General features: G+C 52.9%; 1 protein-coding gene across 1 annotated transcript; it reads left to right on the top strand.

Moving 5' to 3' along the window:
• Positions 1–3,886: 3,886 nt before the first annotated feature.
• Positions 3,887–5,823, top strand: FGF4 (fibroblast growth factor 4). Its single transcript, XM_061407782.1, has 3 exons — positions 3,887–4,226; positions 4,802–4,905; positions 5,647–5,823. Exons 1-3 carry the CDS (start codon positions 3,887–3,889, stop codon positions 5,821–5,823), a joined length of 621 nt encoding a protein of 206 aa, XP_061263766.1.
• Positions 5,824–24,965: the final 19,142 nt, after the last annotated feature.

Here is a 24,965-nt window from a genome sequence, read left to right as displayed (position 1 = left end):
CATTCTTTGCATCAGGTGGCCAAATTATTGGAGCTTCAGCTTCAGCATCAGTCCTTCCAATGAATATTCAGGATTGATTTCCTTTAGAATTGACTGATTTGATCTCCTTGAAGTCCAAGTGACCCTCAAGAGTCTTCTCCAGTACCACAGTTCAAAAGCATCAATTTTTTGGCTCTCAGTCTTCTTTATGGTCCAACTCTCACATTGGTACATGACTACTGGAAAAACCATAGCTTTGACTAGATGGACCTTTGTTGGCAAAATCATGTTTCTGCCTTTTAATACACTGTCTAGGTTTGTCATAGCTTTCCTTCCAAGGAGCAAGCGTCTTTTAATTTCATGGCTGCAGTCACCATCTACAGTGATTTTGGAGCCCAAGAAAATGAAAACTGTCACTGTTTCCACTTTTTCCCCTTCTATTTGCCATGAAGTGATGGGACCATATGCCATGATCTTCGTTTTTTGAGTGTTGACTTTCAAGCCAGCTTTTTCACTCTCCTCTTCTCCCCCTCATCAAGAAGCTCTTTAGTTCCTCTTCACTTTCTACGTTTAGAGTAGTATCATCTGCATATCTGAGGTTGTTGATATTTCTCCCAGCAATTGCAGCCTGTGTAGACAGCCTTAACCTTCTCCTTGAGGCCATTGTGAGGGTCTTCTCACTAAGGTCAAGAAAAGGAAGTTGAACAAGAAAACAGTTGAGCAAGTCTGCAAAGTCTGCGGCCTGGGAGCCCTGCCCCAGGCTGGGCCCTGACACTCCACCCTAAGGACTGGAATTGAATCTTTATGCAGCACTTTTTTATTATTATTATTACTATGAAGCCAAGTAAGTCCTTAACAGCTGGGGCCGGTGATTCTAAGAAGCCCTGTCACTCTTACAAAGAAGAAAACAAGAAGACACAACATCGCAATTTTTCTGTAGGTTAGAAAAGGTCACCAGAGGATTGTAGGCGGGGACTGGCCGGTTTCGGTTCTGAGTTTTTGTTCCGTCTGCCACTTTCTCCCTCCAGGCACGGTTGGTGACTCGAGGTGGGGCCTTCCATAGGATAAAAATGTGAGTGATTATTTCACACATTCGGAACATGGACGGTGAGCTGGGCCCTAAGAGCTGGCGGTTTGAAGGACTGACTGCTTTCATCCTTTCCCTACAGCCCACCCTCTCTTGTAGAAGTTGGTGACCCCTGAAATGAGTTACTGTTATGCCTATTACATCATTGTTGTTCAGTCGCTCGGTCATATACAACTCTTTGCAACCCCATGGACTGCAGCATGCCAGGCTTCCCTGTCCTTCACCAACTCCAGGAGCCTACTCAAACTCATGTCCCTTGGGTCAGTGATGCCATCCAACCATCTCGTCCTCTGTTGTCCCCTCCTCCTCCCGCCCCCTATACCCATTATACAGATGGAAAAACTGAGCAGGATCAGAAGTGAAAGGCTAGCATCACATGACCAAGAGACAGGCCCTCCATGGGACCCTGAAGCGGGGACCACAGGACTCTTGGTAGACCAGCCTCTTCAGGTGCATCAGGGCCAATTTGTAGTGGAGAGGAGGGGTCAGCAAGGAAAGGAAGGCCCCTTAAGGGCTGAGAAGAAACCACAACCAGATGGGCTGGGAGGAGGAGGAGGCCGCCCCCGAGGTGGGCGTCATGGCAGGCCTCTGGAGTGGCTGGTATCTGAGGGGAGCCCTGAGCGGGGAGCAGTCCAGAGGCTGGAGAGACAGAGGAAGATCCTGAGGACAGTGGTTGGAGGAGAGTCTCTGGGAGATGTAGGGCGAGGGGGGTTGTCAAGGCTGGGCCAGGTGGAAAGACCACCCTGCTACATCCTCCTCCTGTAACCTGTGTTAGTCACTCACTCGTGTCCGACTCTTTGCGGCCCCATGGACTGTGGCCGCCAGGATCTTCTGTCCATGGGATTCTCTGGGCAAGAATCCTGGAGCAGGTTGCCATTTCCTCCTCCTGGGGATCTTCCCTACCCGGGGATCAAACCCAGGTTGGAACTGAGCTGAACTTGCCAGCAAAGAGGGGAGCCGGGGAGGGAGCTCCCTGTGGGGGTTCTGGGAAGAGGGGGCACACCCTGCCAGGGGCTGGGGATGACCTCGGAGGGCTTGGGTCCTACCTCCTCAGAGCAGGTACCCACATGGACCCAGAGACGAGCCCACCTTCCAGGCTTTTCTGTAAATAGGGGTTTCGGGCCCAGGGGCAGCAGGACTTGCCCCGGTCACCTAGAGGGGGAGGCTCAGGGCTGGGGCAGGCCTTGGTCTCTGCATCCTGTCGGGAGGGGGGCCCGGGGTCCACGCAGCTGCACAGCTGGCCTTAGAGCCGTCACCTGGCCTCCCAGGAAGGTCCAGCCACAGGCCCAGAGGAGAGCAAGGAATCTCCCTGAGGAAACCGCAGACCGGGGGTCCGTCCTGCCAGGGCCCTCACTGAGCCCCGGGAGCCCCGTCTCTGGGCTCAAGCCAGAGATCTCAAGCCCCCAAGGTCCCCTCTGTGGTGCGAATGAGCCCCAGCAGGCCGCGGAGATCGGTCAGGCTCCTCGGCAGGAACGGGGTGGAGGCAGGAGGCGGGAGGCTGAAACGGCCTCGGGATGACGCATCTGGTCACAGGTGCTGGTGGCAGCAGGGGGTAGGGTGGCTTCAGGCCCCCTGCGGTGGCGGCTGGGTGGGACTGCTGGGAGGTGACAGCAGCCTCTTCAGGTACAATGAAGAACAGGGGTTTTCACACCTGGGTGAGCCAGCATCTTGCTGGACCCCGCCCCATCAGGCCATAATGGGCACAGTGGGGGTGGGGGGTGGGGACAGCAGGTGGGGGAAGGGAGCCTGTCCAAAGCCTGGCATGGGCTTGGGGGTTCTGTCTCTGGCTCCTCAATATTCCCGCTGCAGAATTAAAGGGAAGGGGGGCGGCGATGTCCTCTCTGGCTTGGCCCCCTGTCTTTGCGTGGCAGTGGGTGTGTATGGGGGTGCAGAGCCAGTGGCCTTGGGGTGCACCAACGTGCCCCGTCTTCTCTCAGCACCACCCATCCAGGCCCCCTGCTCAGGGCATGCCTCCTCCTGGTGGCCACAGCTCCGTCCCTGACCACCAGCGCTCAGGTGGCCAACCGCGGCCCTTGCCTCCCTCCAGCCTGGATTCTTCTCCCACCACTGGCCCTTCAGGTGTGTACTGCCCTTACCGACCCGCATTCCCAGGTGGGTCCCCGGGGTCCGAGCCGGGCACAGGTTCTGGAAAGCCCCTGAAAGACAAAGCGCTGGGAGTGACTTCGAGTTGAGGGTGCTGGGTGAGGGCCGCGGCCGAGAGGGGCGCCCATGGAGACCCGACAGGCAGGGACAAAGTGCAAGTGGCCAAACTCTGGCGGAAAGACAAGAGCGGAGGGGACGCCAGGGTCGGGACCCCAGGTCCGTGGGCCGGGCGAAGCCAGGGGCGGGGGCCGGGGACCTTCCAGGTGGCCGCGGCGGCGCTGGGCCCCGGCCGCCTTCCCTCCCCCAGCCCTGATTGGCAGGCGGCCTGCGACCAGCCGCCGCGAGCGCCACAGCGCCCCGGGCGCCCAGGCGAACGCGAACGGCCCCCTGCGGGAGTAGAAGGGGGCGGGGGGGTGGCTATCGGCTATATATAGCGGCTCGGCGGCCGCTGGCCCAGCGCGCAGGGAGGCGCGCACCGCTCCGCAGGGTCCCAGCCCGGGCCGTGCGTCCTGCCACCGCTGCCCGCCTCTCCATGCAGCCCAGGTAGCTCCCGGCGTCCGGGGGCCCCGTCGCTCGCCTCCCGCTTTCCCCGCCCCGGCCGGGCACTACCTGCCCCGGCCCAGGCAGTGCGCTCCCGCAAGCCCCCCCGTGACGAGCTCGCCCGCCGGCTTCCCAGGCGCACTGACCCACCCGCGGACGCACGGCCCGAGGGCGGGGATGGCGGGGCCCGGGGCGGCCGCGGCGGCGCTGCTCCCGGCGGTGCTGCTGGCCGTGCTGGCGCCCTGGGCCGGCCGAGGGGGCGCCGCCGCGCCCACCGCCCCCAACGGCACGCTGGAGGCCGAGCTGGAGCGCCGCTGGGAGAGCCTGGTGGCGCGCTCGCTGGCGCGCCTGCCGGTGGCCGCGCAGCCCAAGGAGGCTGCCGTCCAGAGCGGCGCCGGCGACTACTTGCTGGGCATCAAGCGGCTGCGGAGGCTGTACTGCAACGTGGGCATCGGCTTCCACCTCCAGGTGCTCCCCGACGGCCGCATCGGCGGCGTGCACGCGGACACGAGTGACAGTGAGTGGGGTGGGCCGGACGGGGAGGGTCGGGGCCCGGGACAGCTGCCGCCCCTTCCAGCTCGCACAGGAAGGTCTCGCCGGCACCTGCTCTTGGGCTATGGGAACCGGAGCGGACTCGGGGTCCGGTCCCCTCTGGCGTAAAGACGCCGGGGACGCCAACACTCTTGGCTTTGCGCAACCCGGCGGCTGAGCCCGCCTCCCGCCTTCAGAAGTCCGGAATCTGGGTGCCGGATTCCAGCGCCTTCGCTCGTGGGCACCGGGAGCCCGGCGCAGCCACCGGCAACCCGCAGTGGGCGGCTCGCGCGCCCACGTCGGGGTCGGACTAGGGGGCCGCAGGGGGCCACCCCGCTCCTGCAGTCCCGGACTGGGCGCGGCCGGCGCGGGGCCGGGACAGGGGCCGAGCCCGCGGGGCTCCTGGGGCCCATGGGGGGCGGCCTGCACCGCGGAGGGAGCAGGGCCATTTAGATTCATCTCCACCCCCAGAAGTGGGGGTCCCGGGGGGGAGGAGGGGCCCAGGTGGGAAGCTCGGGCCGAGGGTCCGGTGCCCGGGAATGACCCGCGCCCCGCCCCCAGGCCTGCTGGAGCTGTCGCCGGTGGAGCGCGGGGTGGTGAGCATTTTCGGGGTGGCCAGCCGGTTCTTCGTGGCCATGAGCAGCCGGGGCAGGCTGTACGGCTCGGTGAGTACCGTGGGCCCCGCCGAGCCGGGCAGCATCGTGACGCTTCCAGGCCGTCCGACGCCAGGATCGTGGAGCTGCGGTGGGGCCGCGGGATTGAAAGTAACCCCGCTCCTGAGGCAGTGCCGCTCCCCCTTGTCGTTCAGTCACTCAGTCCTGTTGGATTTCTTTGGCGATCCTGTAGACCCTCGGCTGCCAGGCTCCCCTGTCCATGGGATTTCCCAGGCCAGAATCCTGGAGTGAGTGAGTGGGTGGTCAGTTTCCTTCTCCAGAGGATCTTCCTGAACCCGGGGATCCAACCTGCATCTCCTGCATTGGCAGGAGGATTCTTTACCACCGAGCCACCAGGGACGCCCACCAGCCCAAAGGAGAGGCCCAGCCCCAAGACAGGGACAGCGCTCCCGCCATCCTTGAGTGGTCACTTGCCAGTGGGTCAAGGATGCCATCAGGAGCCGCTGCCTGGAGCCCCTGGGGCCGGTCCCAGTGGGCAGGACGGCAGTCTTTAGGTGGACCCAGTGAAGACGCACTGGTCTGGCTTCCAGGTGCCGGGCAGGTGCCTGGAGTCGCGGTGGCTGGGGACTGGCGGGGTCCCTCTCCTCACCCCGTGAAAGTCTGGGTACCCTGGCTTCTCAGGAGGGACCTCCCAGCCAAGGAGGGGCCGGGAGAGAGAGGAGTCCCTGACCACTGCCCCAGAGGTCCCTTGGCCCGCGATGGCCCCTGACCCGGCTCCTCCTTCCCTCCCAGCCTTTCTTCACCGACGAGTGCAGGTTCAGAGAGATCCTCCTCCCCAACAACTACAACGCCTACGAGTGCGACCGGCACCCCGGCATGTTCATCGCCCTGAGCAAGAACGGCAAGGCCAAGAAGGGGAACCGGGTGTCCCCCACCATGAAGGTCACCCACTTCCTCCCCAGGCTGTGACCCTTAGCGCCCCCCTGGAGGGGAGTACCGAGGGTCCCCTTGGTGCACTTTCTTCAAATGGACGGTTGAATGCCAGAGTAGGTGTAAGATATTTAAATTAATTATTTAAATGTGTATATATCGCCGCCAAATTATTTATGGTTCTGTGGATGTGTTTTGTATTTTTCTGGAAGAACAAAAGCAACCCCCCACCCCCACCCCCAACCAAAGCCTGACTTTTTTGGTAGAACAGTAGAGACCCTTCCACTGGGTTTACTCAACTTGTTGGAAAGTTGTCACAAGTGGCTGCTGCTATTCCATGTATTAAACCCGGTGATGTCAGCCTCCGATATCAACCCACGCTTTGCACTGTCCCCTGTGGCTTGGCAGTGAGCATCCTTGTGCCTGGAAACGTTTCCTGGGGCTTTGGAAGCCGGTGAAGGAAGCTCCCAGGCTTGGCTCCCTTCCTAGCATCCTGCACTGCCCCACTCCCTTTCTGCCCTGAAGATATTCCTCGGGACATATCGGTTTACTTCGGGTACAGAAAGCGCACTGTCGAGGCCACCGCTGCCACTCCGTTTTTAGATCTGCCATGTATGACCTTTGAACTTTGCTGCAGTCAATCTTCCTCAGTCTACCAGATGGGGGAGACCCGTGGGCAACTTTATAAACTCCTGTTTTCCTTTTTTGGACTGGCCACAGCCACTGTTTCTCTGTGGCTATTGGGAAAGGGCAAAAACAAAGTGATTTTGTAAAATCTGATGGAGAGGAATTGATATTCCACTAGGAGGCTGGGAATGGACAAGATTGGATTTATAACCACCCCCAAAACCTGAGGGGTGAGAGACAGTTTGTGGTGTGGAGACTTCTGATAAGTAATAGCGCACACACACACACACACACACATATATATATCTTCTTTTTAAAAACACACTTCCCTGTGTTTGGGAAGCTTTGGGCTGGAACTAGCTGTTCATTTAGGTGAAATGTCCTTGTAATTGTCCAAAAACACTTCAGGCAGTTTGCATGCGGGGAAGGTGCTGCTTCTGTCCGTTGCATTCCTGATTAAGTGGATTTCACATCTACCTCAAAAGCCCTTGAACTGCTCATCTGGCAAAATCTGCAGAAAGCTCAGACCGAGTGTAGAGTTCTGCCATCCCAAGTGTCTTTTTTTTTCCATATGTAGCCAAAAAGGATTGCAGATAGCGTTTGGTGCGCCCCATTCGAACCTTGTCACGTTTGAGCTATCTTTACCCCACGATTTACTTTTAGTAAGGATAATCATCGTGAAAATATTTGCAGACAGCTGTTAGAGTACACTATATGGTCACCAAGTAACCTTATATTTTTCTTTATATATTTTACAAATGTAACCCCTGTCCTGGAAGCAAAGATGGAAGAGGCAAGGGTCGGTGAGGTTTAAAAAAAGTTCCGAGGTGATGGCAAACATTTAATTTTAATGAATGACTTTTTCGAGTTTATACAAAATGACCTTAGCTTGCTACCAGAAATGCTCCGAATGTTTCCTCAAGACTTTAATACTCTCCTAAGATGTTTCTGAACTGTCTCCCGAATTAACTTTATGGGAGTCTACAGACAGCAAGACTGGAAAATCTGATTGGCGTTTTTGTCTTTCACATTCCTTTTTAAAACTCTTTGTTCAAATGCAAATCATCTACTTAAAATACTGTTCTTAAACTGAAGCCTAGAAGTCAGAAGCCACTTAAGATGGGACGCTACATCTCACACTGCTGTTCAGACCTGGCAGTAAAAATTTTTTAAAAATTTTAAACCACTCCCTAGACTCCAGGAGTATTGAGCGATGCTCAGAGATCTGGGTGCTGGTTGCAGGGGGGAGGGGGGAAGCTTTGCGGGAGGGGGGAGCAGGGGCTGGAATTTATGGCTGTTCTGTATTTACTGTATTCACATAGTAACAAACCAGATTGTTTCAGATGCCTTGCATATTGCACGACGCCTTGTCTCAGAGCCCGATCAGATTGTCAGGAACTCAGATGTCTTAAGGGGAGAACTCGGCCATCCTTGACCATGTGTATATAGTCAGTGAATCAGACGTGAAGCGTTCAGAGGTGTCGTTGAATCTTTGAAATATTGTAAAGTGTTTCTGTTGCTGTGATGGGGATTTGCGGTTTCTGTACCCACTGCTGTTTTCAGAATCTGTCTGTAGTTTTATACAGGTGCTGACCCATACTGTGAGGTATGTGCTGTGCACATCGAAATACAGAATAAATGGAAAACGTTCACCACATATAAAGAGTCCCATTGGCCTTGATGAATGTAACTGGGGAAGGTATTGCAAACGATTAAAACCTGCCTTGAAATGCCAATGTGTGACTCCCTGCTCCTTGTCTCCCAGTGTCTATTTGAGGCCCTGAGCCTTGCCTCACTGGGCCCAGGGCTGGGGGTGGGGGAGATGAATTTTAGCCAGCTGTGTCCACACAAATGTGGCCTTGAAGACAGGAGCCTGGGGTGGGGGTGGGGAGGTGGTGAGTGTCAGAGTTTCGTGATGACTCTGATTTTTGCAACTGATTCTGCAGACGGGGCCAATTCACACTCTGCCCACCTGGGGACTAACCAGAGCCATGCCCATCACCTTGGCCTGGTCCAGGCTAACCGCTCTATGTACTTTCCTGCGGGTGGGGAGTGTAGCTCCCAGAATTGGTCATAAGACTGTCCCAAGCAAATTTTTCAACCTCTCACCAAGGGGTCTTGAAATCAACATAATGAACCCCAGCTAGCCTTAAAAGGAACTGGAGGGACTTTCCTGGTTGCCCAGTGGTTAAGATTCCGAGCTCCCAGTGCTGAGGGCCAGGGTTCGATCCCTGGTGGGGGAACTAGACCCCACATGCAGCAACTAAGGGTTCCCGTGTGCGTGCATGCCCCGTCACAAAGTCGTGTCCGACTCTTTGTGACCTGTAGCCTGCCTGGTTCCTCTGTCCATGGGATTTCCCAGGCAAGAACACTGGAGTGGGGTTGCTGTTTCCTTTTCCAGGGGATCCTCCCAACCCAGGGATCGAATCTGCATCTCTGGCTTGGCAGGCGGGGGCTTTACCACTGAGCCACCTGGGAAATCCCAAGAGTTTGCATGCCGCAACTAAAGACCCTGCGTGCTGCGACTAAGACCCGCACAACCAAACAAATCAATTAATGTTAATGAAAGGAACTAGAAGAAATCGTACAGACTAGAACCATCCAGTGCGTCAGTCACCGTAAAGGAACAGATTATTTCGTGAGCTCTATGCCAACTATATATATATCCAGCTGGTCTCTACTAGGATGTGGTATAGGAGGTCTCAGTCGTGTCAACAGCAAAAAAAAAAAAAACAAAAAACAAAAAACCAGTTCTGACCTAATGGGCCAAGAACCTGGGTTCCCCTCCCCCCATAAAATACATCCAATTGGTTGGCAAAAAGACCCACAAAAAGCCATCAGGGCTGTTCTTGTTCAGTCCCTAAGGAATGTCCCACTCTTTCCACCCAGTGGACTGCAGGCTTCCCTGTTCTTCACCGTCTCCTGGAGTTTGCTCAAATTCACCTCCATTGAGTGGGTGATGCCATACAGCCATCTTGTTCTCTTTCGTCCCCTTCTCCTCCTGCCTTCAATCTTTCTTAGCATCAGGGTCTTTTCCAATGAGTTGGCTCTTCTCATCAGGTGGCCAAAGTATTGAAGCTTCAGCTTCAGCATCAGTCCTTCCAATGCAGGACTGATTTCCTTTAGGATTGACTGATTTGATCTTGATGTTTGAGGGACTCTCAAGAATCTTCTCCAGCAACACAGTTCGAAGGCATCAATTCTTCAGCGCTCAGCCTTCTTTATGGTCCAACTGTCACATCTGTATATGACTACTGGAAAAACAAGCTGTGGGGTTCCTTAATGGTACCTATGTTGCTAAGACATCACATTATTATTTTTGATGCCCGTGATCTAGGGAGGACAAAAATACATGGGCAAGGTTATGGGTTAAATAGTGTGCCCTGCAAGAAGACACGTTGGAGTCTTAACCTCCATACATAGAATGCACTTTGGAAACAGGGTGTTTGCAGAGGGAATTGAGTTCCAATGAGGTCCTTAGTATGAGCTGTAATCATCCATACAACTGGCATGCTTATAAAAGGAAGGTCATGGAGAGACAGCCGTGGATGGAGGAGGGCTAAGGTGATGCATCTGCAAGCAAGGAAGTGCCAAGGCACCAAGACCCCCAGCGGGCGTGCAGAGGCCTGGCCCAGGCTCTGTCAGCCTCAGAAGGGGCTCAGCTGCCCGCACCTCGATCTCGGGCTTCCGGCCTCCAGGACGGAAGGACAACGCATTCTTGTTATGTGACACCACCCGCTCTGTGGTCCTTGGTTGCTGCAGCCCTAGGGGAAGTGAGAGGGGTAATTCTTTGTCCTCCTTGGGATGCAGGTGGGGGAGGAGTGAATCCCTGACCCGTGCCCAGCCTTGGCCTTTTCTCCAGCTGTCCCCGGCGGTCCCCCAGGTCCAGGTCTGTCCTGGCCAAACACGGAAAGCTTCATCCAGCTTCTGGGTGAGAACCTGCCCACGGTTGGCAGAATCTTGCAGTTGAACTGAGCTCCCATTTGGCCTTCCAGCCTCTAACCTAGGCTGATATCGGCTATATTGGCCCTCTCCGAAGAGGGGGCTGAAAAGTCATTCACTCACTTCTGCCAACTCATCTGTGGCGTGCCTGCTGTGTGTCAGGCGCAGTCCTAAGAGCTCGGGACACCCGAGTGAGGAAAACAGAGATCCCTGCCTGGGCGGGGCCCTCATCCTCGAGCCGGGGAGGAGGTAAGGCAGAGAGGCTGGGTCCCGGGGCCCCATCTCAACGGTCGGCTGGGGACAGCAGAGGAAGGACGTGGCTGGCGGGCTGAGAATAGATGGCCACGAAGCAGGCAGGGGTGGGGAGACTTCTGGGGCATCTCCTCCTCCATTCTTTTCGTCCTTGGTGACCAAACAGCCCAGGTGGAGGGTGGGCGAGCCTCAGGGCCTCCATCTATGTGACCTTGGATGAGCCAGGTGACTTCCCTGTGCCTCAGGGGCCTGGTGTCAGGATTGAGGACACAGAGCTTGTGATGTGCTGGGTACAACAAACAGTCAGGCTTCCCTATCGTCATTGTTATTCTCCTAAGAGACTTAATTACAGTCTTAAGGTCTCAATCCTTTTTATCTTGGAGCTGATGGGATGATTTTTCTGGCTAGGTGTTAGGAGTCGCTGTCAGGCAGAACAAAGGCCCTCATCTGGGCGTGGTGGGGTCTTCTCGGAGGGGGGCTGGCTCCCCCGTTCCTGGAGGGAACTCGGGAAACCCACCTCCCATCCAGAAGCCTGCACTGATGCACTCCTCTCTGTTCTAGAATGTGACGGGGCAAAGGGTCCTGGGCACTCAGGGTCATTTTTCAATGAGAATGAATTGTAATTGTTCTTGATTTAGCATTTGAATCCTAAATGTTTCTTTAAAAAAAAAACAATAAGTGGAGGAATTCCCTGGTAGCCAGTGGTAGACCCTCACAGGCATAGACAGGCGAGGTGGTTCCTCCTTTCTGGGAAAGTCAAGGAGCATGGGGACTCAGGAGCCATCAGCAGCTTTGAGGATAAAGGCGTCATCCTGGGAAGGGGTCTGGGTGGGGACCACGAGCATTTAGCACACTGGCAGCTCTTTGTAACTCTTCCACAGTTATCAACTGATTAATGAATTATGTCATTATTTGCTTGCCTCCCCAAGTCAAGTCCACACTCTGCCCTGTAGGAGAGAAGACCAGGATTCATATATCATATGGTATCCCTTGTATTCAGAATCTAAAAAGAAATGATAAAAACGAATTTATTTTTGAAACAGAAACAGCCTCCCAGACTTAGATAACGAACTGATGGTCGCCAGGGAGGAAGGATGTAGGGGAAGGGATGGTTAGGGAGTCTGGGATGGACATGTACACACTCCTCTTTCTTTTTAATTGTGGAAAACAAAACTTAAATCTAGATTCATACATAAGTGTTAATATACAATACTGTGTTTTTCTCTTTCTGACTTCATGTAGGGCAAGAACGGAGAGCAGACTTGTGGATATGGCAGAAGGAGAGGTTAGGGTGAGTTAAGACAGGCACATTGATGTATATACGCCGCCGTGTGCGGGCCAGGCAGCTGCTGGGAACATGCTGCGCAGCCACAGGGGGCTTGGCTGGGCGCTCAGCGATGACCGAGGGGGTGGGAGGGAGCTTCAAGAGGAAGGGGATATATGTAGACCTGTATTTACTTTGTTGTACAGCAGAAATCAACACAACACTGTAAAGCAGTTATCCTCCAATTAAAAATAAATTAGAAAAAATAAAGACTCAGGGCTGCATTAGCAAAAAACAAAACAAAAAAAGCCCCAAATTCCCCCTAAAACATAAATCTGTCATCTTAGCCATTTTAAGTGTAGCAGCTTGAATGGCATTCAGTTCAGTTCAGTTGCTCAGTCGTATCCGACTCTTTGCAACCCTATGGACTGCAGCACACCAGCTTCCCTGTCCATCACCAACTCCTGGAGCTTGCTCAAACTCATGCCCATTGAGTCGGTAATGCCATCCCCATCTCATCCTCTGTCATCCCCTTCTCCTCCTGCCTTCAGTCTTTCCCAGCATCAGGGCCTTTTCCAATGAGTCAGTTCTTCGCATCAGGTAGCCAATGTATTGGAGTATCATCTTCAGCATCAGTCCTTCCAATGAATATTCAGGAATGATTTTCTTTAGGTTTGACTGGTTGGATCTCCTTGCAGCCCAAGGGACTCTCAAAAGTCTTCTCCAACACCACAGTTCAAAAGCATCAGTTCTTCAGCACTCAGCTTTCTTTATAATCCAACTCTCACCTACATACATAACTACTGGAAAAAATATAGCTTTGACTAGACAGACTTTTGTTGGCAAAGTAATATCTTTGCTTTTTAATATGCTGTCTAGGTTGGTTATAACTTTTCTTCCAAGGAGCAAGCATCTTTTAATTTCATGGCTGCAGTCATCATCTGCAGTGATTTCTGCAGCCCAGAAATATAAAATCTCTCACTGTTTCCACTGTTTTGCCATCTATTTGCCATAAAGTGATGGGACTTGATGCCATGATCTTTAGTTTTCTGAATGTTGAGTTTTAAGTCAACTTAAATGCCATTCAGCTATTGAATGGCATTCAATACCTTCATAATATTGTGCAGCCATGGCACCCATCCATCCCCTATAACTCTCTCATCCTGAGCAGCTGAGGCTCTGTCCCCTCGTGTGTGTGTTAGCTGTTCAGTCGTGTCCGACTCTTTGCGACTCCATGGGCTGTAGCCCACCAGGCTTTTCCATCCACGTGATTTTCCAGGCAAGAATACTAGAGTAGGTTGCCATTCCCTTCTCCCTTCCTGACCCAGGGGTTGAACGGAGTCTCCTGCATTGCAGGCAAACTCTTTACTGTCTGAGCTACCGGGGAAGCCGGACCCTGTCCCCGTTAAACACTAACCCCCTTCCCCCTCTCCTAGCCCGGTGCTCTCTTATCTGTCTCTATGGACTTAACTCCTCTTGTCTGTTTCGTCCTAGGTCTTGTGGGACTCTTTGCAACCCCATGGATTGTAGCTCACCAGACTCCCCCGTCCATGGGATTTCCCAGACAAGAACACTGTGGTGGGCTGCCATGACCTCCCGTAAGCAGAACCACGAGGTCTTCGTCCCTTGGTTTCTGGCTTATTTCACGGAGCATCGTGTCCTCGGGGCTCACCCATGTTGCAGCCTGTGTCGGAGGCCCCTTGCTTCAGAAGGCTGCATGATAGCCCCCTTCTGCTTGTCCACTCAAGCATCCATGGCCGCTTGGGTTGCTCCCACTCTTTTGGCTGTTGTGAATAAAGCCGCTATGATGTCTCTTCAAGACCCTGCTTTTACCTCCTTTCACTTGAGAACATGCCCAGAAGTAGAATTGCTAGACCCTGTGGTAACTTTAAGTTTCTGAAGAAGCATCATACTGTTTTCCGTAGGGGCTGCCCCATTTTACATTCTTACCAGCAGTATACGAGGGTTCCACTTTCTCCACACCCCTGTCAACATTTGATTTTTGTGCTTTTTCCTTTGATAGTAGCTGTCTATTGGGTGCTGGGTGGTGTCTCGTCGTTCTGATTTGCACTCCCCTGCTGGTTAATTATGTTGAGCATCTTTCCACGTCCTCACTGGCCATTTGTACGTCTTTTTTGGGGAAATGTCTATCAAGTCCCTTGCTCATTTTGTTCATCATGCTGTTTGCCCTTTAGTTTATGAGTTCTGTATATATTCTGGCTATTAATATCTTTTCAGGTACAGGACTTGCAAATATCTTCTCTTATTCTGTGGCTTGCCTTTCTATTCTGTTGACTGTCTTTTGCTGCACAAAATTTTAAAATTTTCTCAAAATCCAATTTGTCTATTTTTTTTTTATTGAATGAAAGATTCTTTACATTCTATAGGGCTTTCCATTTTTTAAGAGTTTCACATCAATGATTTTATATAATCCCATAATAACCCTGCTTTATTTTTTTTCTGTTTTTTCTTCTGCTGTCTTTGCCTTTGGTGTTATAACCAAGAAGTCATTGCCAAATCCAACGTCCTGAAGATTTTGCTCTATGTTTTCTACCAAGAGTTTTATACTGTTAGGTGTTACATTTAAGTCTTTGATCCATTTTGAGTTCCTTTTTGTATATGGTGTTAGATAAGGGGGACTTTATTTTGGGGGGGGAGGGACTTTATTTATTTATTTAACATAGCCGATAGCTCACTTATTTCCAAGTCTTTCTTTCCTCCCAATCTCTTGTATCTGTAATTTTTAAAAATATTTATTTATTTGGCTGCATTGGATCGTAGTTGCAGCCCGCAGGATCTTCCGTTTTGGTACAAGGATTCTAGCTGCGGCACATGGGCTCCAGAGCAGGCGTAGGCTCAGTAGTTGAGTCAAACTGGCTTAGACGCTCCACAGCACATGGGGTCTTACTTTTCCGACCAGGGATTGAGCCCACGCCCCCCACATTGCACGGTGGCTTCTTAACCCCTGGGTCACCAGGGAAGTCCCACTCTCTTGCATTTTAAAGTGAACTGGACTGATGGGGACAGGATGGAGGGTGTCCACTGGGCTGAGGTGGGGACAGGGCATGGCTGCTGTCTCTGGTCTTGACCATCACGTGGGTCACACCTTGATGCTCCTGGGCAGGGGGCCTCCTTTCCCGGAGGTCACATCCAAAGTAATGTGGCATATCTCCCCTCCTGAGCCAACTTTTACTCCAGCCTGCCCGGCCTTGCCCAGGAGGCCTATGGCATGCACGTCTAGAGACAGAGGGTCTTTGGCTGTGGTGCCCTTAGACCCTGGGCCCCACAGGTGAGAGGGTCTCACGCTTTAGACTGCCTTCCACACTTCCGGCGCTGGGGGCTGGCTGGGGCCAGCAGTGCCATCCTTAGGGGGTGCAGCAAACCCAGACTGAGACCCGTGTCAATCTCAGTGCCCATTGCTTCCCTTAGGGGGTGTGCAGTGACCGCTGCCTCCCCTACACAGACACACACACACACACACACACACGCACCCCACATGGGGTTGACCAGATGAACCCAAAGAGCCTCAGGACTTGCCCTCGTGGGCTTATCTTGGGGCCCAGTGATCAGGTCACCCCTCAGGTGTGCTCTCCCTGGCCCCCGAGCCCCAGTGCCCACACCTAGCCTCTGGTCTGGCCCCAGGTGGTCTCCATCTCTAGAGCATTCCTGTGTTGGTCCTGAAACATCCCCTCTGGCTTGTCAGTCTTGGACTCCCCAGACCCAGGGCTTCTAGAAGGACAGCTGGGTTTGGAAGGCGGGAAGGACTCCTGGTGCCGCCCCGCACTTGCTGTGAGTTTTGAGCAGAGATTGAACTCCCTGAATCCTGTTCCTTCAACACCAGGGTGGAAATTATGATCATAAGCCCTCCCTTCTCATGGGTTGGAGGAGGCTTAAGCGAGCCGAGGCAGCGGTGCCAGAACCTTAGACACTCAGGCACGTCAGGGCCGCTGCTGCACACCTCTGGGGGATGTCACCCGCATGATTTTAACCATATGTTCTAAATTTACATTTACCTGATATTTGTTTCCATCAATCCCTTTGTTACTTAAATAATTGTATTTTAAAACTTTACAACTCCAGGGCTTCCCTGGTGGCGCAGGGGATAAGAATCTGCCTGCCAGTGCAGGGGACATGGGTTCGATCCCTGGTCCAGGAAGATTCCACGTGCCGTGGAGCGACTAAGCCCGTGTGCCACAGCGACTGAAGCCCCCATGGCCCAGGGCCAATGAGCGGCGACTGCGGAAGCCCGGGAGCCTAGAGCCTGTGCTCCGCAGCAAGAGGAGCCACCACAGTGAGAAGCCCGCACGGTAACTAGAGAGCAGCCCCTCCCTCCCCAGCTAGAGAAAGCCTGCGTGCAGCAACAAGACCCAGCACAGCCCAAGATAAACAAATAAAAATATAGCAGTGTGTACATGTCAGAAGCAAAAGAATAAACAAAACCTTAAAAAAAGAAAACAAAACTTTACAACTCCAGCTGAAATGGAGAAACACTGTTGCTTGCCATACCCAGAAGGTAACTGGGGAAAACAAACATAAATGATGCTGAGAAGTTCTTCTAAGCTCTGAGCCAGGGCACGGCCTCTTTTTTTTTTTTTTCCCTAAAGGGAGATTTGCAAGTGTTAGAGGTGTGTTAAGGGCTTACTATCACCAAACAGAAACTTTCTCCTCTTAATGAAAATGGCTGAAAGGCAGTATCTTTCTCCCTGTGGGAGTCCATGTGATTTAATGCCTCCCTGTCTCACCTAAAACCCCCGCCCCTGATGGAGGCAAGCGTGACACCCTGCGCTTGGATAAAACCCCGTTAATACACAAATGGGGCCAGAACGGCGGAGCCGCTGGGCAGACCTGGAGCCAAACCCCAGAGCCCCCTCTCCACAAGGACCTGTCAGCCCTCTCCCTGTCTCTGCAGAAGCCCAGACTCTTGGATAAAATGGTATATGACGGGGGTCCCCAGCCTCTGATATCTACTGCCTGATGATCTGAGGAGGAGCTGATGTAATAATAGTAGAAATAAAGTGCACAATAAGAGTCACGCGCTCAGATCATCCTGAAACCATCCTTCGAACCCGTTCGTGGGAAAGCTGTCTTCCACAACACTGTCCCCTGGTGCCAGAAAGATTGGGGATCGCTGCTCTGTGAGCTTCGGTGAAGCCTTGAAAATGGCCGTTCTCCTGTGACTGGGTGAGCTTCTGAGTGCTCCCACCTGTGGAAGTGCCTCTGTGCCTCCCTGGCTGGGTCATGAAAAGAAACTCAGCTTCCATCCCCTGGACCCCTCGTCCTTGCAGCCCTGAGCCATGCCACCTGCGGCTGCCATACTAGGGGGAAGCCCGAGCTGCATGAGGAGGCCGACTGTCCTTGCTGTCTGGCAACAGGCCTGGCTGTGCCTGGAGTCTAAATCACGCCAGCCCAGGCACCAGACTTGTAAAGAAGCCTCTGGATGACACTAACTCTTAGGTGCTTTTTCTCGAAGCTGAGGCTCCAGATATCATGTCATGGGGATGAGCCGTCCTGTTGTGTCCTGCGCAAGCTCCTATGACAGATTCAGTTAGCTGAAGAAAATGGTGGTTGTCTTATACCACGAAGTCTGTGGGGAGTTGATTGTACACTAGGAGATAAGAGGAGCAGGGCCAGACAGAGAGGAAGGGAAGACGGACTGACGCCTACACCTCGCACTCTTTGCAGCCCACTCACTGCAAAGGATCAAAGGACACCCACAGCAGGCAGGCTGGCTGGGCATTTTGCTTCCTTGGTGCTGGGAAGGTAGCAGGGACCGGGGGTAGAGAACACAGCTTGCTTGGCCTTGAAGGCTTCTGGGAGAATCCAGGATTTCCCTGTGCTCTGGGGGAATTCCAGGATCAAGGGCCAATGTTTCTTGATGGGTCTCCTGGATGGCACGCAGTCCCTTCTGAGCCCTGGGCCCCAGGAACGGGCCACTTTACAGGGTCAATTGTTTCTGACCCCAGGAGCTGGCAGAGGGCTGCCACTTGTACCAGGGGCCCAGGAGCTGACTTTCCACGGATTCAGCAGAGAGGGGATGGTTGGCCCCCTTCTCTTCTGCCCTCCTGCCTCTCCTGCCCTTGGGAAGGTGCCTCTCGGCCGTCCATGGCCCCCATCACCCTCCACTGTTCAGCTGAGCAGGTATGAGCTGGGGGAAGACGGAGTCACGAGCAGGCACAGAAAAGTGACGATGTGCCCAAGGGGCCTTGGCTGCCTGGGTAGGAAGGCCCAGCCAATGCGTGATGGAGATGCAACTGGAAACTGACCCAAAATAAAAAGGACATCTCTTGAAGGGATGCAATGAGAGCCCACAGAACAACTGCTTTTTCAAATGGGTTTTAAGTGTTCAATAGATGGATTTTGGAAATAAAGAGATTAAAAAAAGAAAAAAGGGGAGCGATAACTGAATCTGAGATCTGAAGGCTCACCTGGAAGAGACAACTCACAGCCCTCCCCCTACTCTGCTATGCCTCCTGCCTTCCAGCATCCACGGCCTCCGTCCTGTCCTGCACCTGGCCCCTGCCCACTGCTCCTCCTGGCCCTTCGGTGACGACATCTCTTTTCAGCATCCAACTCTCAGCTCCAGCTCAGGGAGGCTCTCAGAACACAGCAGATAAGCTGCCTTCCCGGTCACTCTCCCCTTGTGTGCAAGTGTCTGAAATGACCATGGTTGTTTCTGTCTGTACATAATTCCTTGCATTTATGCCCTATTTTGGTGGTGAGCTCCTGGGTCAGGCCTTGCCTTCCTGGGTTAAGTGGGAGGGCAGTGAACACAGGGACCTTCATTGTGTACTGGTTGAGTGAATAACTGAATTAATATATGACATCTGAATGTCTGATGATAATTGGGCTGGAGGTGCTTGAAAAGTGAAAGTCACTCAGTGGTGTCTAACTATACAGTCCATGGAATTCTCTAGGCCACAATACTGGAGTGGGTAGCTGTTCCCTTCTCCAGAGGATCTTCCCAACCCAGGGATCGGACCCTCGTCTCCCACATTGCAGGCAGATTCTTTATGAGCTGAGCCACAAGGGAAGCCCAAGAATACTGGAGCCTATCCCTTCTCCAGGGGATCTTCCCAACCCAGGAATCGAACCGGGGTCTCCTGCATTGCAGGCAGATTCTTTACCACCCGAGCTCCATTGAGGTATGCTTGTTGAGTGAATAACTGAATTAATGTGACATGTGATGATAGCTGGATTGGAGGTGGTTACATGTAGTTAAGAACAGATCTTTGAAACAGAATAAATTTGACTATTTACTAACGTAAATAATCACCTAGACTTATGGTTGCCATTTCTGCATAATCTGTTGGTTTATTTACTTAATCTTTTTTCTTTTTTACCTTTTAGCTTTTTTACTTGATCTTTTTCTTTAAACCAACTCAGTTTGTATTGCTGGGTGGAGCTCAAACTGGAATCAAGATTGACAGGAGAAATATCGATAACCTCAGATGTGCAGATGACACCACCTTAATGGCAGAACGTGAAGAAGAACTAAAGAGCCTCTTGATGAAAGTGAAAGAGGAGAGTGAAAAAGTTGGCTTAAAGCTCAACATTCAGAAAACTAAGATCATGGCATCTGGTCCCATCACTTCATGGCAAAGAGATGGAGGGAAAATGGAAACATCAACAGACTTTATTTTCCTGGGCTCCAAAATCACTGCAGATGGTGACTGCAGCCATGAAATTAAAAGACACGTGCTCCTTGGAAGAAAAGCTATGACCAACCTAGACAGCATATTAAAAAGCAGAGACATCACTTTGCCAACAAAGTTCTGCCTAGTCAAAGCTATGGTTTTTTAAGTAGTCACGTGTGGATGTGAGAGTTGGACCATAAAGAAGACTGAGTGCCAAAAAATTGATGCTTTTGAACTGTGGTGTTGGAGAAGACTCTTGAGAGTCCCTTGGACTGCAAGGAGATCAAACCAGTCAATCCTAAAGGAAGTCAATCCTAAAGGAAATCAATCCTGAATATTCACTGGAAGGACTGATGCTGAAGCTGAAGGTCCAATAATTTGGCCACCTGATGCAAAGCCAACCCATTGGAAAAGACCCTGATGTTGGGAAAGATTGGGGGCAGGAGGAGAAGGGGACGACAGCGGATGAGATGGCTGGATGGCATCATTGACTCAAAGGACATGAGTCTGAGCAAACTCTGGGAGATGATGAAGGACAGGGAAGCCTGGCATGCCGCAGTCCAAGGCATCAGAAAGAGTCGGACAAGAGTGACTGAACAACAACAACCCCAGGAAAAGTACAATGTTATAAGATAATAATTAAATGAATCTACAATGAATTTTAGAAATTCCACACCCTGGAAATTAAAAAAGAAGAAAAACAGCAAAGCAACTCTGGTAGATGGAATAGCCCCAGATTCTTCCCAGTCCTGTAGCATCTGCCCTTGGACTATGCCTTTGCAGTTTCCTCATTAAACGGTGGACTCTGTCTCTGCTTGAACCTGGGCTTGGCCGCCTGACCTGCTTTGGTCAATGGGATGGTCTGTCAATGTGATGCCAGTCGAAGCTTGAACGCCGCCTGGGCTTTGGAGCTTGCTTTCTCTTTGCCCGTGGGAATCTTGTGCTCTCACCATGAAGAGGCCCACCAGGCTGGCTGCTGGAAGAAACGGACACATGGCCCAGTTATGCCTCCCTTCCCCTCCAACAGCTTGCTGGCCGCCAGACACACAGGTGGGCCATCTTCCATCATCATCACTGATCCACCTGCAGGTCCCAGATTGAGAGGAAGGGCATATAAGTCCCCACCAAGGGCTGAAGCCCAGATCCAGGTGGGGGACCCCAGGCTCCGGGGCCAGGCCTCCGGCTGGTCTCTCTCCCCAACGGTCTGGCCCGTGCCCCCCCAGGCACACTCACACTTCCTAGGGGAGCCCCCTGACCTCTTCCCGGCTCCTTGACACCAACCCAGGAGGCTGTGGATTTCAAGACAGGAGTAAACAGTGCCTGGAGAAAAACCCAGAACCGGCCAAGCCCCCAGAGTCTTTGAAACCAGCTCGAGGGCCTGGCCTGATTTGTACTTCAGAGCTAATGTGATTAAGGTCGCGTTTGTCGCCAGAAAATGTTAATGAACCCAAACAGCCCCCAATCACCTTCCCAGGGGTGCTGCCCAGGAGAACCGGAGCCCAGTCCGGCCATCTCCAGAGCTCTGAAGCTTTGCTGAAGTCCTTGCTTTGGGGTCTTTTGGAGAGGCAGACCCTGCAGACCCGGCGAGGGGGTACTGTGGTACCCCACTTCATGGGTAAGCAAGACAGCCTACAGTTACCTGCCAGTCTGGTAGTAGGGGGTCCCTTCGACCCCCAAACTTATTTAACCCTTAAACTTCCTGTAACCCCTTCTCCCAAATGAGGGACTCAAGAGACTGTCCAGGCAGAAAAGATAAGAAGGCTCACCAGTATTTGAGCCTCCCGTCCAGTGATCAGGTCAAAGGCAGGCCTTTGAGTGTCCCTAGCCTGCTGTAACAAGCGATGACACATCAGATGGCTTCAGACCGTGTCAGCTTCATTTCCTCTCCCCGAAATTAGGGTCCTTCCTGCCTCCACTAGCCCCTGGGGCGCCCCGTGTCCCTGGCTGCATTCCCCCAGCCCCTGTCTTCATTGTCACCTGGCCTCCTCCACGCTGTCCTGCTTCTGGTTTCCCCTTCTCTCCTCTTACAAGGACAACTGTAATTGGGTTTAGGGTCCACTCTAAATCCAAGACGATCTCTTCTTGAGATCCTTACCTTAGTTACATCTGCAAAGACCGTATTTCCAATTAAGGTCCCACTTACAGGGCTTCCCTGGTAGCCCAGATGGTTAAAAAAAAACTGCCTACAATGTGGTAGACCTGGATTTGATTCTTGGGTCGGGAAGATGCCCTTAAGAAGGGAATAGCAACCCACTCCAGTATTCCTGCCTGGAGAATCCCATGGACAGAGGAGCCTGGTTGGCTACAGTCCATGGGGTTTCAAAGAGTTGGACTCGACCCAGTGACTTACACACAGGCCCTGGTGGGTGAGGACTTGGATATGTCTCCTTGGGGGTCACCATTCATTCCTACGCAGATGGGGAGGCAAAGGCCCAACCCCACCTCGGCCAGCCTGGCTGGACCAGGAGCCACTCTCCTGGGCTCTGGATGAAGAGGGAGGTCGATGGCTGCCTGGCTGGCCCATCTGATGCCCTGGCCCAGAAAGAGGAGCAGGTCCATCATGGGCAGTGTGTGCCCTCAGGGCAGAGGCGTAAAGTGGAGGAAGACAGAACCGGCCAGCTAGCACCGGTCCTCAAGGTCCCTGCCACTTCCCAGCCTCGGCTTCCTGCAGCACTCCATACCATCCAGCCCCAGGGCCTTTGCATTTGCTCCCTTAGCCTGGGATCTTCTCATCTCCAATCTTCACAGATGGGTTCGTCTACATCTGAATACCACCTCCTCTGACCCCAGCTGGAGCAGCCTTCTGGATGCTCCCCAGCAGCCCCCAGCCCATATTAACAACCCAAACCATGACGCTCACCTGTGTTATGTGTCACGAGAGCAGGTCTCTGCACCCCCAGCATCTGGAAGAGCGCCCAGCACTGGGCAGGGACAGGACCTGTTGTTTGTTGAGTGAAGGAATGAGCACAAATAGGGAAGCATCACTTTGTAGTCTGTGGTTCACCCCCAGCCCTGAAAATTGGCTCCCAGGCAGGGCCCTAGGGAACGTTGGGGGAACCTCGGTCCTGGCTCCTGCAGACTCCCGCGTTGAGCCAGGCAGACCCCTGGGGACAGGATCAGCGGCCACTTGCTGCAGTGCCCGACTTGGAGCCTTTTGGTGAGAAATGTGCATTTCTGGGGGAAAGATGACCTCAGGAAATCTCCACCTATTCATGTGCAAACACCAGGCCTCTTGGGGTCCCCAGACATGGGGCTTTGACAAGCTAGGGGCAGCAGGGGTGAGGGGCACCAAATCCTAAAGGCTGGCTTGGGGGCCAGGAGCCAAGGCTGGGCAAACACACAGGGCCAGGCAGAGCGGTGGCTGGGCCAGGCGGTCCCTCTCCTGGGGAGCTCTCACCATGCTGGTGTGGGAGACAAGGCCACTGGCTCCCGGGGGCTGCTGTGGCCCCCAACTCTGGCCCCATTCACACTAGACCTTGGTCCACTCTCACTCCAGGCAGTGGGTGTGTGCAGAGAGCAGGGAGGCTGGGTGCCTGTGTTCAGCGCCAGCCAGTCAGCCCATTTCCCAAGGCCTTGGTTTCCTCATCTGTAGGACGAATCTTGCTTGTTTCTCCTTCCGCTTCTGACCTTGGAAATCTTAGAATTCCAGGGCCTCTATCTCTTGCCCCAGGACTCTAATGTACTGCCCTGTCTGAGGCAGGGACCTCTGGCTTGTTAGATATAATCCAGGGTGCCCAGTTACATTTGAGTTTCAAGTAAGCAATAAATGTTTCGGTGCGTGGGCCATCAGTTCAGTCGCTCAGTCGTGTCTGACTCTTTGCAACCCCATGGACTGCAGCACACCAGGCTTCCCTGTCCATCACCAATTCCCAGAGCTTGCTCAAACTCATGTCCATCGAGTTGCTGATGCCATCCAACCATCTCATCTTCAGCTGTCCCCTTCTCCTGCCTTCAATCTTTCCCAGCATCAGGGTCTTTTCCAGTGAGTCAGTTCTTTGCATCAGGTGGCCAAAGTATTGGAGTTTCAGCTTTAGCATCAGTCCTTTCAGTGAATATTCAGGACTGACTTCTTTTAGGATGGACTGGTTGGATCTCCTTGCTGTCCAAGGGACTCTCAAGAGTCTTCTCCAACACCACAGTTCAAAAGTGTCAATTCTTCGGTGCTCAGCTTTCTTTATAGTCCAACCCTCACATCTATACATGACTACTGGAAAAACCATAGCTTTGACTAGACAGACCTTTGCTGGCAAAGTAATGTCTCTGCTTTTTAATATGCTATCTAGGTTGGTCATAGCTTTTCTTCCAAGGAGCAAGCATCTTTTAATTTCATGGCTGAAGTCACCATCTGCAGTGATTTGGGAGCCCCACCCCTCCAAAAATAAAGTCTCTCACTGTTTCCATGGGCCATACTCATACTAAATTTGGAAGATACTTATACTAACAAAGTATTTGATATGTACCTGAAATTCAAATTGAACTGGGTGTCTTGTTCTCACTTGTGAAGTCTGGCCATTCTAATTCCCAGTTCTTTTTTTCTGGGGCCTCGGGGACACTTCTGTACCCCTCTCTCCAGGGCAGATCTTACAGGGACACCGACCTGCAAGACCAGGGCAGGAAGGGCAGGGCCCAACCAAAGCTTTGGGTTGGCCTGAATTGTTGGGGTCCCTCTTCTACGTAGTCCTGACTGAGGGGCTGTGCCTTAAGTCATTTTATGGATCACCGTAGCTTGGGAGAAATTCATGTTTCTCAAGGGGCCATGCTGCAGGCACCCGAGATCACAGATGTCTGATGCTGCCAGGGAGGTCCCAAGGGCTAGGACCTCCCTGCCCCCTTTCCCTGGGATGACCTAGGTATAGCCGTAGGGGACCTTTGCTCAAAACCCCAGCTAACTCCCACCCCTCTGGCTTCTTGTCTTCTGCAGTCTCCTCTTTGGCAGAACCACTGTCTTCTGTCCTTCAGATCTGGTGAGGAGGGAGGCAGGTCCACAGTCAACCCTGCCTTGCCCAGAGAATGAGGCTCTGGGTGGTCCTGCCTGCCCTGGGGTGTTCGAGTTGGACTCTAGCCCTGACTCCCTCCCATCCCTGGGGACCTCCCAGATTTGTGATTCTGAGCAAAATGCCCCACAACTGACTCTGAACGAAACACACTAAAGATCCTGGCTCAGGCTGGCTGCCCCTCCTCCAAGGAACACAGGGCACTCAGGATCAAGCAAGCATTTCCTGCTGCCCATGGTGTGCCAGGTACTACTCTAGTGAACTTCCCTGATGGCTCAGATGGTGAAGAATCTGCCTGCAATGCAGGAGACCCAGGTTAGATCCCTGGATTGGGAAGATCCCTGGAGGAAGAAAGAGCAACCCACTCCAGTATATCTGCCTGGGAAACCCCGTGGACAGAGGAGCCTGGTGGATTACAGTCCATGGGGTCTCAAAGAGTCGGATATGACTGAGCGTAATGAAAACTGT

The sequence above is a fragment of the Bos javanicus genome, chromosome 29 (genome assembly GCF_032452875.1).
Source record: "Bos javanicus breed banteng chromosome 29, ARS-OSU_banteng_1.0, whole genome shotgun sequence".
NCBI classification, from domain to species: domain Eukaryota; kingdom Metazoa; phylum Chordata; class Mammalia; order Artiodactyla; family Bovidae; genus Bos; species Bos javanicus.
The sequence above is the reverse complement of the archived record's forward strand: the minus strand, read 5'-3'. Positions and strand labels throughout refer to the sequence as shown.